This window comes from Podarcis melisellensis, assembly GCF_964234715.1.
Source record: "Podarcis melisellensis genome assembly, chromosome: 6".
Taxonomy (NCBI): Eukaryota; Metazoa; Chordata; class Lepidosauria; order Squamata; family Lacertidae; genus Podarcis; species Podarcis melisellensis.
In genome coordinates, this window is record NC_138538.1 from 2944379 (window position 1) to 2963257 (window position 18879).

The window sequence follows — 18879 nt, forward strand, 5'->3', positions numbered from 1 at the left end:
GGTAAACGGCATTTCTGTGCACTGCTCTGGTTCACCAGAAGCGGCTTAGTCAAGCTGGCCACATGACCCGGAAGCTGTAGGCCGGCTCCCTCGGCCAGTAAAGCGAGATGAGCGCCGCAACCCCAGAGTTGGTCACGACTAGACCTAATGGTCAGGGGTCCCTCTACCGTTTTCCTTTTTATGGATGTGGAAAGCTGAGCCCATGGCTGACAAGGGGACGGATGTCTTTGCAGCACACAGCTCTCTGATGTAGGCCGGGGCCATAGATCTATGGGTCTCTCTCCCGCCAAGACAGACCATAGAGGCAGGCATACATACCATCGGTTGCGGAAGGCTTCGGTTTGCTGGGTGCTGGGCCAGGCTGGGATGCAAGAGAACAGAAATAATTTATGAAGAGGAAAACAGAATCTCCACAATACAGCATTTCTAACCCTCAGTCTGCTCCACAGTCTCTGCAGCACGCTTTGCCAAACTGGTGCCCTCCAGCTGTTTCAGGAGACAAGTCACATCGTTGCCAGCCTTACGGAAGATGGAATTCTTGTTGTTAAATATACCAAGAGCACACCAAGAACTCAGGCCAATACAGTGGTACCTCGGGATGCGAACGGGATCCGTTCCAGAGCCCCGTTCACATCCCAAACAGAACATAAGACGCGACAGCGTGTCTGCGCATGTGTGGCATGTGCGTTTTGCCGCTTCCGCAAATGCTCGTGATGTCATTTTGACTGTCTGCGCATGCACAAGCGGCGAAACCCTGAAGTAACGCACTCCGTTACTTCTGGGTCGCTGCGGAGCGCAAACCGAAAGTGCTCAACCTGAAGCATATTTATCCCTGACTGCATAAGTTTCAATAGTGTGAGTGGTCCCTACTCACAAATCAGTAGTCAATTGAAACAAGAACGAATCCATTCAAAAGTATGTATTCTGACAAGAATTACAAACTCAAACAGAGATTACCAACTCAAACTCATAAGGATACGTATATCCAATTATGGATCAGAAACCAGTAAGTTCATGTTAGCCCAAAGTCAGATTCAACGTCAAGGTCTTAGTTTCAATCATTGAGCAGAAGTCAGAAGTCAGTTATGGATCAGAAACCAGGACAGGGCCCTGTTTCAATCAGCTGGAAGTATCTAATATTACATGAAAGTACATTTAAATTCTAAATTAACATAAATAGTAAAACAGTCATAACTCTATTTGAGTTTGTAATTCTTGTCAGAATACATACTTTTGAATGAATTAGTTCTTGTTACAATTGACTATTGATTTGCGAGTAGGGACCCCTCCCACTATTGAAACTTATATTGGCCTGAGTTCTTGGTGTGCTCTTTTCTTTTGGCCTTACGGAAGATGGCATCAGCTCTTACGGGTTAGAGATTGCTTCCTCTAATGGTGATCTCTAACCCCAAAAAAGCTTATCCCATCACAAATATACCAGCCTTTAAAGCTAATGCTTCAAGAGTTTGAAGGGACCCCCAAAGGCCATCTGTTCCAGCCCCCTGAAATGCAGGAATCACAGCTAACCAATCCATGGCAGATGGCCATCCAGCCCTCTGCTTAAAAACCTCCAAGGAAGGAAAAGTCCACCACTTTTGAGGGAATCTGTTCTGCTGTCAAACAGCTCTTACCATCAGAAAGTTCTTAACACTCCGTTAAATACCCTGAACACTTCGTAAAATACTGTATTTTTCGCTCTATAAGACGCACCAGACCACAAGACGCACCTAGTTTTTGGAGGAGGAAAACAAGAAAAAAAAAAAATTCCTAATCTCAGAAGCCAGAACATCAAGAGGTATCGCTGCACAGTGAAAGCAAGCAATCCCTCTTGCTGTTCTGGCTTCTGGGATAGCTGCGCAGCCTGCATTCGCTCCATAAGACGCACACACATTTCCCCTTACTTTTTAGGAGGGAAAAAGTGAGTCTCATAGAGCAAAAAATACGGTATCTCTCCTGACTTTTTCTTTGAGACTGGCAAGTAATTTAGACTTACAATGTCAGTGGGGTCTGGTATGTAATTATTCGGATCACCCAAGCTCTGACGAGGTCCTGAGTCTTTTTTATTGAGGTTGATTTCTTTGGATTTCATGCAGCCCATTCTGGGAGAAGGGAGGGAGAGAGAGAAGAGATTCTAAGCCCAGGCTATATATATATACGTGTTTTTCTTTATTTATCTAACAAAATTTATGTACCGCTTGATGGTAAGGAAATCTCCAAGCGGTTTACAGAGATATAAAACAAAACATTAACATTGCTGATTAAAACAAGTAAAAGCAGGTGGTTTAAAATATTCAGAAGATTGTTAAAATCAACAGCAGCTAAAAAGAAATAAAACATGTGTAACTTCTACACGTCTGTAAAGGTACAGGGACCCCTGACCGTTAGGTCCCGTTGTGGCTGACTCTGGGGTTGCGGCGCTCATCTCGCTTTATTGGCCGAGGGAGCCAGCATACAACTTCTGGGTCATGTGGCCAGCATGACTAAGCCGCTTCCGGCGAGCCAGAGCAGCGCATGGAAACGCTGTTTACCTTCCCGCCGGAGTGGTACCTATTTATCTACTTGCACTTTGATGTGCTTTCGAACTGCTAGGTTGGCAGGAGCAGGGACCGAACAACGGGAGCTCACCCCGTCGCGGGGATTTGAACCACCGACCTTCCGATCGGCAAGTCCTAGGCTCAGTGGTTTAACCCACAGCGCCACCCGTGTCCCTACATGTCTGTAGGCTTGCCTAAATAACAATGTTTTAAGGCAACTGTCAAAAAGTACAGCCAAGGTGTCAAGTGGCAGGGAGTTCCAAAGTGCAGGTGCTGCCACACTAACAGATTGGTTTCTTGCAAGTGCAGAACAAGTATGATGTTGTGCAGTCAAGAGGGCATATCCCACAAGTAAACTGGTCCTAAGCCGTTAAGGGCTTTACAAACCAATAGTAACACTGTGAGCTTTTGTGGGCAACCATAAGCTTCAGAGTTTGCATCCACAAGCGCAACACCCTCAGCGCCCGAGTTGAGCTGCATCCAATTTGCATCCCAAACAGACCCTTTCTTCTTCTGTCCTTGTAACTCAAGCCAACATAATTCTGGAAGCATCAAGCTAATCCCGTGGCCCGTCCATCATTACTGAAATAGGCAAAGCAATATTTAAAAGACTAACCCAGTGGCGGTGCTCCTGCTGCTATCAGGGACAGGAATTTTCCTCACAGAGTTGTGAGGCTGCGCAGCAGGTGAAAAATTCGAGAGTGGAAACCGAATTCCCTGCACACAGAAAGCAAGCCCTTCAGGAATAGGTCTAACAGGAAAAAGCAAGGGGTGAGAAATCACAAGACAGAGAAACCAGTAGGAGAACACTTCAATCTCCCAGGACATTCTATACAAAATCTCAAAGTAGCTGTTTTACTACAAAGGAATTTCAGAAATAGACTGGAAAGAGAAGCTGCTGAATTGCAACTTATTACCAAACTTAAAACCATGGAGAGACCTGGTCTGAATAAAGACATTGGATTCTTATCTCATTATACATGACAAAGCCATTTTTCACCTTCTCACCCCTTGCTTTTTCCTGTAAGACCTATTGCAGTCGTTAAGAGTCATCAACAGGCTCATCACAGCTATCTGCCAATCACCCATTCCCACCACCCTTCTGAGTAATACCCCTCCCCACCTTCTCACTATATAGAAGGGTCTGGTGACTTCTGTTTCAGTGTATCTGAAGAAATGTGCATGCACACGAAAGCTCATACCAAGAACTAATTTAGTTGGTCTTTAAGGTGCTACTGGAAGGAATTTTTTTGTTTTAAAAATGCTTCTGTTTTTTTTTTTACAAATGTTAATTTAAACATTTTCTTCAACTCATTATATATCATTTCCCAATTTTTTTTTATTTCTCTACATTCCCACCACATATCATGAATAGCAGACTATTCTTAATACCTTACGCTCTCAGGAAAAACACTCACCCTAGAGCATTATCTCCCTACGAACCATGGCCACCACAATAACCACAGAGCTGTGATAGGAGGCAAGTGGGAAAAGGCCATTTCCTTCGCCACTGACATGATCCCCTGTAGACTTTTAACATCCCCTCTCAGCCTCTGAAAAGCAGAAGGCGCTCTCAGCTCAGTGGATCCAGAGGCATTGCACACAGGGAACAGAATTTGGGCTACCGGCCCAAAGCGGAGCCACAAGGGTATGAGATAAGCTTTCCTCAGCACAGCGGAAGTTGGTTAGGAGGAAGAGAAAGTTTATTCTCTCTCTCCGGGGACAGGAAGAAGCACACACACAAGCTACTGGTTTCAATTGGCCTCCGCCTGCCAGCATTTTGGGTTTCGATCTTTACATATTGCATTCGTTGCAATGGCGGCCTCCAGATGTTTGCATGGCAACTTGCGCCAGCTCCGGCCATCACGGGTGCGATTTGCTCCCAAAACATTGGGGAGGCATTTCTCCTCTTGTGCCCTCGGTGCCAGTGGCAGCAATTTTAAATCTTGAGTCTCAGTCGCCAAGACTTCTCAAACTGCTTGCAATCAGATAACTCCCAGTCGCAAAATGCGCCAGGCGCCTGGCTAATTTCGAACGCTGGTCAGAAGCCAGGGAAGGGTGACATGCAACAACAGGCCCAAAGTGCCTCTGAACATACCGTATTTTTCACTCTATAAGATGCACCAGACCATAAGACGCATCTAGTTTTTGGAGGAGGAAAACAAGAAAAAAAATATTCTGAATCTCAGAAGCCAGAACAACAAGAGGGATCGCTGCGCAGTGAAAGCAGCAAGCCCTCTTGCTGTTCTGGCTTCTGGGATAGCTGCGCAGCCTGCATTTGCTCCATAAGATGCACACACATTTCCCCTTACTTTTTAGGAGGGGAAAAGTGAGTCTTATAGAGCAAAAAATACGGTATTTGCAGCAATAGACCAAGGCACTGCTGGGGTGGAACTGTGTGTTTCAGGGCAATTAAGCCCTGTTTGCAGCACTGTCATAAGCCGTTCCACAAGCAGAGCCAGAGACCATCTAGCTCAGCCTGCCACTTGACAGGGGTTTGCACTAGCAGAACTTCAAAACGGGAAGTTCTTTTGCTATAAAGTGCTGTTTCACGCCACCTCACTCTCCGAGTGGGGAAACTCCAAGGCTTTCCGGGCACTTACTCAGGGTTTAATTTCCTCAGAATGAAGGTCAGCAGAGACTGCAGTGTATTTTGGATACAGTGGTACCTTGGGTTAAGAACTTAATTCGTTCTGGAGGCACGTTTTTAACCTGAAACTACTCTTAACCTGAAGCACCACTTTAGCTAATGGGGCCTCCCACTGCCGCCGCACCGCCACCGTGTGATTTCTGTTTTCATCCTGAAGCAAAGTTCTTAACCCAAGGTACTATTTCTGGGATAGCGGAGTCTGTAACCTGAAGCATCTGTAACCTGAAGTGTCTGTAACCTGAGGTACCACTGTATAGGTAAAAGGTAAAGGACCCCTGGATGGTTAAGTCCAGTCAAAGGCAACTATGGGGTTGCGGCGCTCATCTCGCTTTCAGGCCAAGGGAGCCGGCGTTTGTCCATAGACAGCTTTCTGGGTCATGTGGCCAGCAGGACCCAACCGCCTCTGGCGCAATGGGACATCGTGATGGAAGCCAGGGCGCAAGGAAACATTGTTTACCTTCCTGCCACCTATTTATCTACTTGCACTGGTATGCTTTACAACTGCTAGGTTGGCAGAAGCTGGGACAAAGTAATGGGAGCTCACCCCGTCATGGGGATTCGAACCACCAAACTTCCGATCGGCAAGCCCAAGAGGCTCCGTGGTTGAGACCACAGCGCCACCTGTGTCCCTAGTCTTTTTCATATATGGCTTTATTTACACACACAGTGGTACCTTGGTTGTCAAACTTAATCCATTCTGGGAGTCCGTTCGACTCCCGGAATGGTTCGGAAACCGAGGCACGACTTCCGATTGGCTGCAAGAGCTTCCTGCACTCAATTGGAAGCCGTGATGGATATTTGGCTTCTAAAAAACGTTCGCAAACCGGAACACTCACTTCTGGGTTTGCGGCATTCGGGACCCAAAACGTCCGAGTACCAAGGCACTCAACAACCAAGTTATGACTGTATCTACAACCTGAGCATAAGATAAGAGGGGCCGACAGCATGAATACCCCAAAAGATCTTGCTTCTCCATGAGTCACTGCTTTGAACCCAGGACAGAGCAAGCAGGTCTCTGTGTATCCAGCTTCCTGCCTGCTTCCAGCTCAGATCACACCAGAAAACTCTGGCAGTTGTTCTCCTACCTAGCAGCTAGGAGATGAGGGGCACCTATCTGCCCAGATGGTGCCACCACTCAGTTGTAGTTCTTGCAACCTAGCTCATTTTTTGGGGTGATGACCAGGACACTTAAGTGGCACTTAAGAGGTCATTGTCCTAAGAGAATTGTCAGACTAGTTTGGAGAACTCCTCTGTTAGATTCTCTTCCACTTCTTCTTCTTCTTCCTCTTTGGCAATCACTTGTAGCCGTGTAAGATTGTTTTCCATTAACACGGTTTTAACAATGAGTCTGTAAGTGACTATGGAGGCCATTTCTGGATCCACACATCCTTCCACAATGGGGACATTGGTTTCCAGGCGGGAGTTGATCAACGTGTGGATTTGCCAAGCGTGCCTTCCTCTTAGCACGTTTCTCCCTTGCATCCTGAGTTCGAGTGTCTTCAAAGCCCATGACACCTTTGGTAAAGGCTGTTCTCCAACTGGAGCGCTTGCAGGCCAGTGTTTCCCAGTTGTCAGTGCTTATACTACATTTTTTAAGATTTGCCTTGAGACAGTCTTTAAACCTCTTTTGCTGACCACCAGCATTACGCTTTCCATTTTTAACTTCAGAATAGAGTAGTTGCTTTGGAAGACGATCACCAGGCATCCGCACAACATGACCAGTCCAAAGAAGTTGGTGTTGAAGGATCATTGTTTGAACACTGGTGATCTTTGCTTCTTCCAGTACTGTACACTGATATTAGCTCGCCTATCTTCCCAAGTGATGTGTAAAATTTTTCGGAGACACCGTTGATGGAATCTTTCCATGTTTTACAAGAATACAGTAAGGATGGTAGTACAACAGTTTTGTAAACAAGCATTTGGACCCCAAGAACTGGGGACTCATGGCATCATCCAGACTGACCCCCCAAACTGACAACGGTGCAATATTAAGCATTTTAATGTATTGCACATTTGCAAATGTAGGATCAGCAGCTTTGCATGGAGAAGAGGCCCTAGCATCTCCAGGTGGGCCTGCCTGAGCTGTCAGCGTGTAGACCAAACTAAGCTAGATCAGACCCTCCAAGTGTCCCTATTTTGCAGGGACAGCCCCAGATTTACAGAAGCCATCTCTGTTTCTGATTTGATCCCGGAATTTTCTCCTTTTCCTTAAAGGTAAAGGGACCCCTGACCATTAGGTCCAGTCGTGACCGACTCTGGGGTTGTGCCGCTCATCTTGCTTTATTGGCCAAGGGAGCCGGTGTACAGCTTCCGGGTCATGTGGCCAGCATGACTAAGCCGCTTCTGGCAAACCAGAGCAGTGCACAGAAACGCCTTTTACCTTCCCACCGGAGTGGTACCTATTTATCTACTTGCACTTTGACGTGCTTTCAAACTGCTAGGTTGGCAGGAGCAGGGACCGAGCAACAGGAGCTCACCCCGTCGCGGGGATTCGAACCGCCAACCTTCTGATAGGTAAGTCCTAGGCTCTGTGGTTTACCCCACAGCGCCACCCACGTCCTTTTCCTTAGGACATGCCTATTTTCATCAGAGAAATGTTGGAAGGTATGGAGCTATGCAACTCTCAAGCCAAGGAGACAAGTAACTGTACAACTTTAGACGACATCTGAAGGCAGCCCTGAATAGGGAAGTTTTTAATGTTTAATATTATATTGTGTTTCTATATATGTTGGAAGGTGCCAAGAGTGGCTGGGGCATCCCAGTGAGATGGTTGGGGTATAAATAAAATGATGATGATATGTCTATTTTCATTGGAGAAATGTTGGAGGGGATGCTAAATAGATAGTTTGCCTCTGTACAAGGCAGCTTCCTTTCATTCTTCTGCTATACAATGTTCCTGTCTCAAGAGAGCCAGGTCAACCTTTGGTTCCTAGGTAAAGGTAAAGGGACCCCTGACCATTAGGTGCAGTCGTGGCCGACTTTGGGGTTGCGTCGCTCATCTCGCTTTATAGGCCAAGGGAGCCGGCGTACAGCTTCCGGGTCATGTGGCCAGCATGACTAAGCCGCTTCTGGCAAACCAGAGCAGCGCACGGAAACGCCGTTTACCTTCCCGCCAGAGTGGTACCTATTTATCTACTTGCACTTTGCCGTGCTTTTGAACTGCTAGGTTGGCAGGAGCAGGGACCAAACAACGGGAGCTGACCTTCTGATCGGCAAGTCCTAGGCTCTGTGGTTTAACCCACAGCGCCACCCGCGTCCCACTGGTTCCTAGCAGTGGTTTAAAAATAATTTAAAAAGAGAACTTGTCTTTTTGCTCATCAGATCTGCAGACAAGGCAGCCCCTGTGCACTGACCATGCTTTTGCATGAGGAAGAAGAACTTTCTCAGGAAATTAAGACTTTTCCCCACAGTGCATAATTTGATTCAGGGGCCCTGCCAGCTCCTCTTTCCTATGGTGGCCACAAGTGTTCCAGTAAATATACCCTCAAAAATCTACAGTGCCCAAGACAGGGGGGGGTAGGAGCTGCTTGCTCCATTTTGGGTCCCCAATCTCTTTTTTTCCTTATCTTTTAGATGTGGCAGCTATTAGGTGTTTTGCTCCTGCCTAACGGTAGCCATTTTGTGACTGGTGCCCACGGAGCCTTCTGAAGTTTCCAAATGGGTCCGTTGGCCAAAAAAAAGGTGGGGAATTTAATTGTTTGCATTCACTGCCACACAATGAGATAAGCTTTGTGACTTTAAAAGGGGATTAGGCCAAGGCTTCTCAAACTTTCTAACTCCAGGGGGGCTGTCTGAAAAGACCAAAATTTACTGAGGTTCATTCCCCTCACAGAGCTATAATTCCCAGAACGATTTAAAAGCCACTCTCTCTTCATAGTGAACTCTGGGAATTGTAGAGCTGTGGGGGGAACGGGGGGGGGTGTCTCTTAGCAAGCTTCACAAACTACAGTTCCCAAAATTCTTTTGGGGGAAGCTAGGGCTGTCTAAAGTGGTATCACAGAACTTTAAAAGTATGGCATGAAAGTGGCCTGAAATTGTCCCAGTTGGAAAGGGCGCATGTTGCACTTTTCTAAAAGAAAGAAGGAAATCTGTTTATAATAATAATAATAATAATAATAATAATAATAATAATAATAATAATATATTATTTATACCCCGCCCATCTGGCTGGGTTTCCCCAGCCACTCTGGGCGGCTTCCAACAAAACACTAAAATACAATAACCTATTAAACATTAAAAGCTTCCCTAAACAGGGCTGCCTTCAGATGTTTTCTAAAAGTTTGGTAGTTATTTTTCTTTTTGACATCTAGTGGGAGGGCGTTCCACAGGGCAGGTGCCACCACTGAGAAGGCCCCCTGCACTTCTCACAACGAGGGAATTGCCAGAAGGCCCTCGGCGCTGGACCTCAGTGTCCGGGCTGAACGATGGAAGTGGAGACGCTCCTTCAGGTATACTGGGCTGAGGCCATTTAGGGCTTTAAAGGTCAGCACCAGCACTTTGAATTGTGCTCAGAAACGTACTGGGAGCCAGTGTAGGTCTTCCAAGACCGGTGTAAAACTTGCATCAACACATTTTTCCACTTAAGCACCATTGCACAAATATTTTTTAATTGGCAAAAATGTGTGCAAGTACAAACTATGAGATCAATTCGAATAAAATGGTGCTGATGAGACGGGGAATATTTTCAAGGTGTGCTGAAGTTGAGGAGTGACAGCAGGAGCTCACCTGTCTGAAACACCAAACCTGCCGAGTCACGCTAAAGCTGCCTGCATTTGCAGAGAGAATATGCAATCGAATCTTTTGGCTATTTAGATTGAGCAATTTCAACCACGTGTGGCTAGGGGCCGGCTGGTTGAATTCTGCAAGTTTAATGTAAGCAAAGCCGAGAGCTTGAAAGCTCTTTCCACACCATGTAAGCCAAGCAAAAACAGTGTGGTATGAGCTCTTCAGCTCTCTGCCTTGCTTGGAGGGGGGGCGGGGTGGGGGGCAAAGCCCTGTTGGTGCACCAATTCTGGAGTGCTCTTGCGAGATCTTGCTGGGCTCACATGAGCATCCCTGGCCTTCCGGAGCCCATGCGCTGAGCATCCCTCGGCCTCTAAGAGACCTCGTGCTCTGTTGGAGCAAAACCAACCACAATGGACATACTTGACCCAGCAGGAGAGTTGTTGGGGGGGTAGCTCGGTGGAGATATGTCTACGACACACACAACACACTCTGCACAATTCGCTCAGAAGGATTCATACATATGCAATAGCTAATGTAAATTTGTGCCCTAGACCTATGTGCAATGTGCCTGATACTAGGAACCATGGTTTGTTTCCTCTGTGCATTGAGGGGACAGGACAACCCACCATCAACTATGGTTTACTGTAACATGCTATCTGGGTCACAGAAGCAAACCAATATTTCATATTATTTATGAGAGAGGAAGAGAGATGATTTTCAAATATACCAAAACTAAGGAAACAACAATAAGAATATTAGGTTCACATTCCAGCCCAAACTCCTTGGAGACCCTGGGTGGAGATGTGGGCTCAGTTTTTTACCCCCAAAAGCAGCAGTGTTGGAGGAGAAAATTGTCTGGTTTCCATGTAACACTACACTGTGGTTTGACAAACTACAAGTTCACCATGAGTTGCCGCACAGACAATCAGACAAACAATGGCTTATTTATCCAAAGTTTGTTTGTTCGTTGTTGTTTTTCCAGTTGCTCCTGCAACTGAGGTGGTGTGGCCAAACAAACCTTGGTTCAGGAGGGGGTGTGGAGTTCAAGCATGACAACAAGCTGCAGTTAAAACAAACCAAGGTTCATAAACCAATTACAAACCATGGTTTGTTGGAAACCCTAGTTATACCTCTGGACAAAGTTTGTGTGTGTGATTTTAATAAACCATGGTGGCGTTGTGGGTTAAACCATAGAGCCTAGGACTTGCCAGTCAGAAGGTTGGCGGTTCAAATCCCCGTGACGGGGTGAGCTCCCGTTGCTCGGTCCCTGCTCCTGCCAACCTAGCAGTTCGAAAGCACGTCAAAGTGCAAGTAGATAAATAGGTACCGCTCCGGCGGGAAGGTAAATGGCGTTTCCGTGCGCTGCTCTGGTTCGCCAGAAGCGGCTTAGTCATGCTGGCCACATGACCCGGAAGCTGTACGCCGGCTCCCTCGGCCAGTAAAGTGAGATGAGCACCGCAACCCCAGAGTCGGTCATGACTGGACCTAATGGTCAGGGGTCCCTTTACCTTTTTAACATTCTGAGGCAGCCAGGCTAATGGTTAGCCTTTCCTCACACAACTATTGGGGAAAAAATGCAGGTACTTGTATCCCCGCCCCCACTGGGTGAGCAGTGGATTGCAGCTTTTGCAGGGGGAGGTGTGTATAAACAACCAGAAGGACAGAGCTGGACACCCCTCCCACAGAGCTGCGATACAGATTAAAACAGAATCAAGATGCTAGATTTCCTCCATTGTTCCCACCCTTAGAATATCTTCGCTGTGCCTCTACAAACTATGATGTGCTGAAAAGCCTTAGGGCACTAGAGCTTGCGCGACTTAACTCCGGTTCAATTGCAGTGTACAGCACGTTCTCAGGTGCACACTGAATAGCACGGTTGAGGGCTAAACATTTAGTTGAAAGGGTGAGTTGAGTCCTTGTGAAACTACTTTCTTTCACCACCTGGCTACGTATTCCAGCAGCCTTCTCCAACTTGGTGCCCTCCAGGCTCCAGATGTTTCAGACTGCAAGGTTCAGCTCCTGCAGAGCCACTGAAATTCAGTGGGGTGACTTATGAACTATACAATGCAAACAATAGAGGGTTTTTGGGGGGGCATGTCCCCTACAAACCCCCTTGAAAAGGGAGACGTCTGATCAAAGTACCCAGAGCCTTCGCAACAGAGAAGTACCTTGGCTCACGACTACCCAGATGAGCCGAAAGCGCAGGTGAGTGATGACTCGGGGAAAGAGGAAAACAAACTCTGCACATGCTCTAGAGCAGGCTCTCCGCTGCCTTATCATTTCACAGGCTCCAGGGCATTAAAGACACAGACAAAACTCCGGGTTAAACATTTCTTACAAACACACAGACAAGACTCCGGGGTAAGCATTCCTTACGCTTCCCTCGTACGACCCATCTCCTTCCTGCCATTCCCGAGGGAGCGGAGGGTCGCGGCTGCCCCCTGTCCCCGCCGTCTCTCCCCGCATTCACCTGCCTGCCGCCTTCCGACGTTCCCTCGACGGCGCGTTCTCAGCAGCCCGGCAGCTCCTGCGCGCTCGCTGGTGCCTCTTCGGAGGTCAGCAGCATCTCCAGAATGGCTCTCGCCTGTACGCAATCCTCGGGCGGGACGCACCCCACAAAAATGCCCGGCAAGGGGAGGGGAAAGGTCTCTGCCCCGCGCAGTTGCTGCAGCAAAGCAGGAAAACAGCAGTTGTTGCGCCTCCCCGACGGCTTCACGGTCCGCGAGCAGAAGCAGAAGCCGACGCGCCCGCGATGGGGAAGCCGCGCGCTTAAGAACCGCCCAGCCCCACGGCGGCCGCGCCTCTTTCCCGAAGGCCTCGCCCCCCAGCCTCTCCGTCCCCACCAGCCCTTCCACTTTTTAAAAAGAGGGCTCTCTCTCAGCAAATACTGTAGTTACCTTTCACTCTCGCAAGAGGCAAAGGGCGGGCACCACTTCGGATGGAGACTAGGCAAATTCATGGCTAAATTGGATAGAAGCAAAATAAAAAAAATCCTTCCAGTAGCACCTTAAAGACCAACTAAGTTAGTTCTTGGTATGAGCTTTCGTGTGCATGCACACTTCTTCAGATACACTGAAACAGAAGTCACCAGACCCTTCTATATAGTGAGAAGGTGGGGAGGGGTATTACTCAGAAGGGTGGTGGGAATGGGTGATTGGCAGATAGCTGTGATGAGCCTGTTGACGACTCTTAACGACTGCAATAGGTCTTACAGGAAAACGCAAGGGGTGAGAAGGTGAAAAATGGCTTTGTCATGTATAATGAGATAAGAATCCAATGTCTTTGTTCAGACCAGGTCTCTCCATGGTTTTAAGTTTGGTGATAAGTTGCAATTCAGCAGCTTGTTGTTGTTTTGTTGTTGTTGTTGTTTAGTCTTTTAGCCGTGTCCGCCTCTTCGTGACCCCCTGGACCAGAGCACGCCAGGCACTCCTGTCTTCCACTGCCTCCCGCAGTTTGGTCAAACTCATGCTGGTAGCTTCGAGAACACTGTCCCACCATCTCGTCCTCTGTCGTCCCCTTCTCCTTGTCCCCTCCATCTTCCCAACATCAGGGTCTTTTCCAGGGAGTCTTCTCTTCTCATGAGGTGGCCAAAGTCTTGGAGCCTCAGCTTCAGGATCTGTCCTTCCAGGGAGCACTCAGGGCTGATTTCCTTCAGAATGGAGAGGTTTGATCTTCTTGCAGTCCATGGGACTCTCCAGAGTCTCCTCCAGCACCAGAATTCAAAAGCATCCATTCTTCAGCGATCAGCCTTCTTTATGGTCCAGCTCTCACTTCCATACATCACTACCATAGCTTTAACTATATGGACCTTCTCCCAACTCTACAGTTCTAGAATTCTATGGCATCCAATGAAGCTGAAGGTTGGACGAATCCGGACAGAGAAAAGGAAGGACCTCTTCATGCAAGGCAGAATTAAATCTGTGGAACTCCCTTCCACAGAAAACAGGGCCACCAACTTAGATGGCTTTAAAGAGGGATTAGAGATATACCTTTAAGAATGAAAAAGGATTCAACATATTTGTGGGAGGAAAGGGGTATTGATGGCTATCACTCATGATGGCTTCTGAATCCCAGTTGCTGGAAATGACAGGAGGGAAGAGGGGTCTTGTGTTCAGGTCCTGCTTGTGTGTTTCCCATGGGGCCATCTGACCCAGTAAGCTCTTATTATGTTTTTACCTTGCAATATGGAAATGTGAACCCTGCATAGAGGTTCTCAAGAGGTTGTGGCAGGTGCGGGGGGGGGGGGGGGAGAGGGGAGGAGGGAACGGTGCTTTCCCTCCCTTCCCTCCTGGGCAAGCAGCTTATTTCTCTGTTTGCCCTACTCCACAACTGGACCCCTGCGGTTACTTGCAAATCATAAACTACACAAATCATAAACTACACATTCAAATAAGGGTGCAGCCTTAACCAGACTTACCAGAACATTAACTCCTGAAAAAAACCCAACAGGACTTCCTTCGGAGAAAATAAGTGCCAGATGTTTGTGTGGAATGCGCTGCTGTTCATCTCTCAGAAATGTGGGGTGGAGCTGCTATCCAAAATGCACTTTGCCCCTTCTGGTCCTGATTGGGGTCACTGTGCCCCTGAAGGACCAGGTGTGCAGCCTGGGAGTCATTTTGGACTCACAGCTGTCCATGGAGGCGCAGGTCAATTCTGTGTCCAGGGCAGCTGTTTACCAGCTCCATCTGGTACGCAGAATGAGACCCTCCCTGCCCACAGACTGTCTCACCAGAGTGGTGCATGCTCTGGTTATCTCACGCTTGGACTAATGCAATGCGCTCTACGTGGGGCTACCTTTGAAGGTGATCTGGAAACTACAACTAATCCAGAATGCGGCAGCTAGACTGGTGACTGGGAGCGGCCGCCGAGACCACATAACACCGGTCTTGAAAGACCTACATTGGCTCCCAGGACGTTTCCAAGCACATTCAAAGTGTTGGTGCTGACCTTTAAAGCCCTAAACGGCCTTGGTCCTGTATACCTGAAGGAGCGTCTCCACCTCCGTCGTTCTGCCCGGACACTGAGGTCCAGCTCTGAGTGCCTTCAGGCAGTTCCCTCGCTGCAAGAAGCCAAGTTACAGGGAAGCAGGCAGAGGGCCTTATCAGTGGTGGCACCCGCCCTGTGGAACACCCTCCCACCAGATGTCAAAGAGAAGAACAACTACCAGACTTTTAATTTTCTTGTTTTTGGAAGTTGCCCAGAGTGGCTGGGGAAGCCCAGCCAGATGGGCAGGGTATAAAAAAATTATTATTATTATTATTATTATTATTATTATTATTATTACCTCTGAACACCCTCAAATCACGTAGGATGAGGCCACCATAGGCTCCTATTTCCCTCCATTGCTCTTGCGGCCGCATTCTGCTCATGGCATTCCCTTTGGAGAATCAGGTTCGCCACTCTGGGAGCAGGATGCTGTGCTAGATAGGCCAGCTGTGGTCGGCCAATCCAGCCACCAAATACCCAGTTCAGTGTTGCAATTTTTGCTTTGTCCGTCACTTAAAACCCAAACGTCACTTTCTTTTCTCCCTCCAGAGTGTCAGCGGCTGGTGGGTGTGTTAATCACATTAGATTTCTTTTCCTTCTTTAATTGCCACAGCAACAATCTTCCAGGTTTGTTTGCAAATTCAGACTCTTTCCGTTTAGGTTATTTTAATTTCATGTAGAGTCAGAATTGTGTTTGTAGCATTTTAATAAGTCTGCATTACAACCGTGTTTCCCAGTTTCTCAGTTCATTTATTTTCATTCATAGTAAGTTCTTTTATTATCTCTTGCTTCTTGGCGTCTCTTGATTTCTTTTGGAAAGCGTTTTGTTGTACATAAAGAAGCCTCTTATTACTGCCTCACTGGAATCCTGTATCATATTTAAGTCTGTCCCTTTGCTTAAATTTATTTCAAAGTAGTCTTTTAGGACTTTCACCCCTTTCCCCTATATCTCTGGCTTCTTTAATAATCCTTCATTTAATGACCATCTATATGTTGATTTATGTTTTATTATTTATATGCCACCCACCTGACTGGATTTCCCCAGCTGCTCTGGGTGACTCACAACAAATATTTAAATCACAATAAAAACCTCAGACATTAAAAACTTCCCTGTACAGGGCTGCTTTCAGATGTCTCCTGGAAATAATAGAGTTGTTTATCTGTTTTACATTTGACAGTAGGGCATTCCACAGGGAGGGTGCGACTATGGAGAAAGCTCTCTCTGCCTAATAACAATAATAATAATAATAATAATAATAATAATAATAATAATAATAATAATAATAATTTATTATTTGTACTCCGCCCATCTGGCTGGGTTTCCCCAGCCACTCTGGGCAGCTTCCAACAAAGATTAAAAATACATTAAAATGTCACACCTTAAAAACTTCCCTGAACAGGGCTGCCTTCAGATGTCTTCTGAATGTCAGGTAATTGTTTATCTCTTTGACATCTGATGGAAGGGCGTTCCACAGGGCGGGTGCCACTACCAAGAAGGCCCTCTGCCTGGTTCCCTGTAGCTTTGCTTCTTGCAATGAGGGAACCGCCAGAAGGCCCTTGGCGCTGGACCTCAGTGTTCGGGCAGAACGATGTGGGTGGAGACGCTCATTCAGGTATACAGTGGTACCTCGGGTTACATACGCTTCAGGTTACAGACTCTGCTAACCCAGAAATAGTACCTTGTGTTAAGAACTTTGCTTCAAGATGAGAACAGAAATCGCGTGGTGGCTGCACAGCAGCAGCGGGAGGCCCCATTAGCTAAAGTGGTGCTTCAGGTTAAGAACAGTTTCAGGTTAAGAACGGACCTCCGGAACGAATTAAGCACTTAACACGAGGTACCACTGTACTGGACCGAGGCCCTTTAGGGCTTTCAAGGTCAGCACCAACACTTTGAATTGTGCTCGGAAACGTACTGGGAGCCAATGTAGGTCTTTCAAGCCCGGTGTTATGTGGTCTCGGCGGCCGCCCATGGTTCCCTGTAGCTTCACTTCCCTCAGTGAGGGAACCACCAGAAGGCCCTCGGAGCTGGACCTCAGTATCCGGGCTGAATGATGGGGGTGAAGATGCTCTTTCAGTCTATTTCTACTGCATAAATAAGTAACCTTGCACTCTCTGGGGAGAAGAAAAGAGGAAACATCCCTCTCCCCCATACTTCCCTCTCTAGCTCAAAAAAGCATGACAGCTCTGGAGCCCAACCCGCCCCCCCCCCCCGCCCACGGGGTCACCGAGAAAAGGAGCCTTGCTGGCTTGCTTCTCTGATAAAAGTTTAAAACAGGAACACGCAGAAAATAGGAGGAGGCTGCTCTTAAGGGCTGCTGCACTTTGAAGCAGAATTACTCTGGAGTAGCATTTTGAAGCTACAGCAAAGCCTGGGCTGCTTGCTTTCCTGCAGGCCACCTCCCCACCAAAATGCATTTTTAAGGGCTCATTATTTGTTCCTTATGTGCTGATTATACCAAAATAAGCCCCAGGGTACATGGTTGACAAAGCAAAAAGAAAAGACTAATCAAACGAAAAAAACCACAAGCATCTCTCCTCTAACTGTGCAACAACAACACCTTTTACAGAAAGGAAACGCACAAGCCAATCACATTGAAAATAGTGTTAAAGGTTGTGGGCTGGTCAGTCACAGATCATAACCCGTGAGTCCCTTGCGCACCTGAGAGCCTGCCATTGTGAGTCTAGATTCTACAAGAGGAAGCATGGTGAATCGGTCAGACTGGTTTATTGGTAAGACAATGGCCTTAGCTGGTCAGTTAAGCACAGACGGACGTTTACATGGCCAGAGAGTGAGCTCTGTTGCCATAGAGGCAAATGGACGGGACTTTTCACAACTCATCCTAGAATGGAGAGCAATAGGCCAAGAGGGAGCAATGTGTGAGGCTTGTGGCTGGTGCTGGAAGCTGGAGAAGTAGAGGATTGTCTTGCTCTGAGCTGAACCCTGCAAAGGATCTGCGACATAAACATTTCTTTTTTAACTGACTGAAACTCAGAATGTGGTTGAAGTATCGCACCGGTGCATAACGGCAGCTCCTGGCTGGCTGGCCGTCAACACGGCCTCTCAATGCAATTTTGCTTACATTTATGTAGCTACGAATGTTGTCATCTGTCCGTCTCAAGAGATAATGGAGTGTACCTCTGGGGGTGTTTGCAGCACCAACGTGATCTCCCCGGGTGCAAGACTGGGCAGGGTGTCTGGAGCTCCTGGGCTGCCCAGATGACAAAATCTCGCCCCCCTCAGCCTCACTGCTGTGGCCCAAATGATATATATTCATAGCTATGGGGGGCTAAGAATTCCTAGGGGGGGCAAAGAGGCAAGAGAGTTTCAAGGGCTGCTGGAGGTGTAAATGACAATCAATCTCTGAAAAGCTGGCATCCCTGGATCAAGTTCGTTAACACTGTTGAATTAATCAAACTACCGTATTTTTCACTCTATAACACGCTCCCAACCATAACACGAACATAGTTTTTAGAGAAGGAAAATAAGAAAAAAATATTCTAAACGAAACAATGGATGTATGATTTTTGTGGTTCATGCTGTGGCCACAGACATGTGATCTGATGGTGAGTTTGGGGTAGCCCCATGCAAAAATCCTGAGGATGCTGGGTTGGCAGGAGCAGGGACCGAGCAACGGGAGCTCACCCCATCGCGGGGATTTGAACCGCCAACCTTCTGATCAGCAAGTCCTAGGCTCTGTGGTTTAACCCACAGCGCCACCCGCTTCCCTCTTTTCCTTAGGGCATCCCTATTTTAATCAGAGAAATGTTGGAAGGTATGGAGTTATGTGACCCGTGAACCAAGGAGATAAGTAACCATGCAAACTTTAGAAGACATCTTAGAAGGTAGCCCTGTATAGGGAAGTTTTTAATGTTTAATGTTATGTTTTTATATATTTTGGAAGCTGCCCAGAGTGGCTGGGGCAACTCAGTCAGATGGGTGGGCTATTATTATTATTATTATTATTATTATTATTATTAGTAAAT

General features: G+C 47.2%; 1 protein-coding gene across 3 annotated transcripts in view; it reads right to left on the bottom strand.

Moving 5' to 3' along the window:
- HCK (HCK proto-oncogene, Src family tyrosine kinase) overlaps window positions 1–12655 on the bottom strand; it is a 34094-nt gene extending 21439 nt beyond the window's left edge. Inside the window, exons 1-3 of one of the 3 annotated variants that reach the window (XM_081917000.1) lie at window positions 12384–12655; window positions 1994–2099; window positions 319–361 (exon numbers count right to left, since the gene is read on the bottom strand). In XM_081917000.1, the coding sequence (XP_081773126.1) occupies window positions 319–361; window positions 1994–2098 (148 nt within the window). In that variant the 5' untranslated portion in view covers window position 2099; window positions 12384–12655. Of the gene's footprint in view, window positions 1–318; window positions 362–1993; window positions 2100–12077; window positions 12172–12379 lie in introns of those variants that run through there. The other 2 variants (XM_081916999.1, XM_081916998.1) reach the window with 2 other exon arrangements.
- Window positions 12656–18879: the final 6224 nt, after the last annotated feature.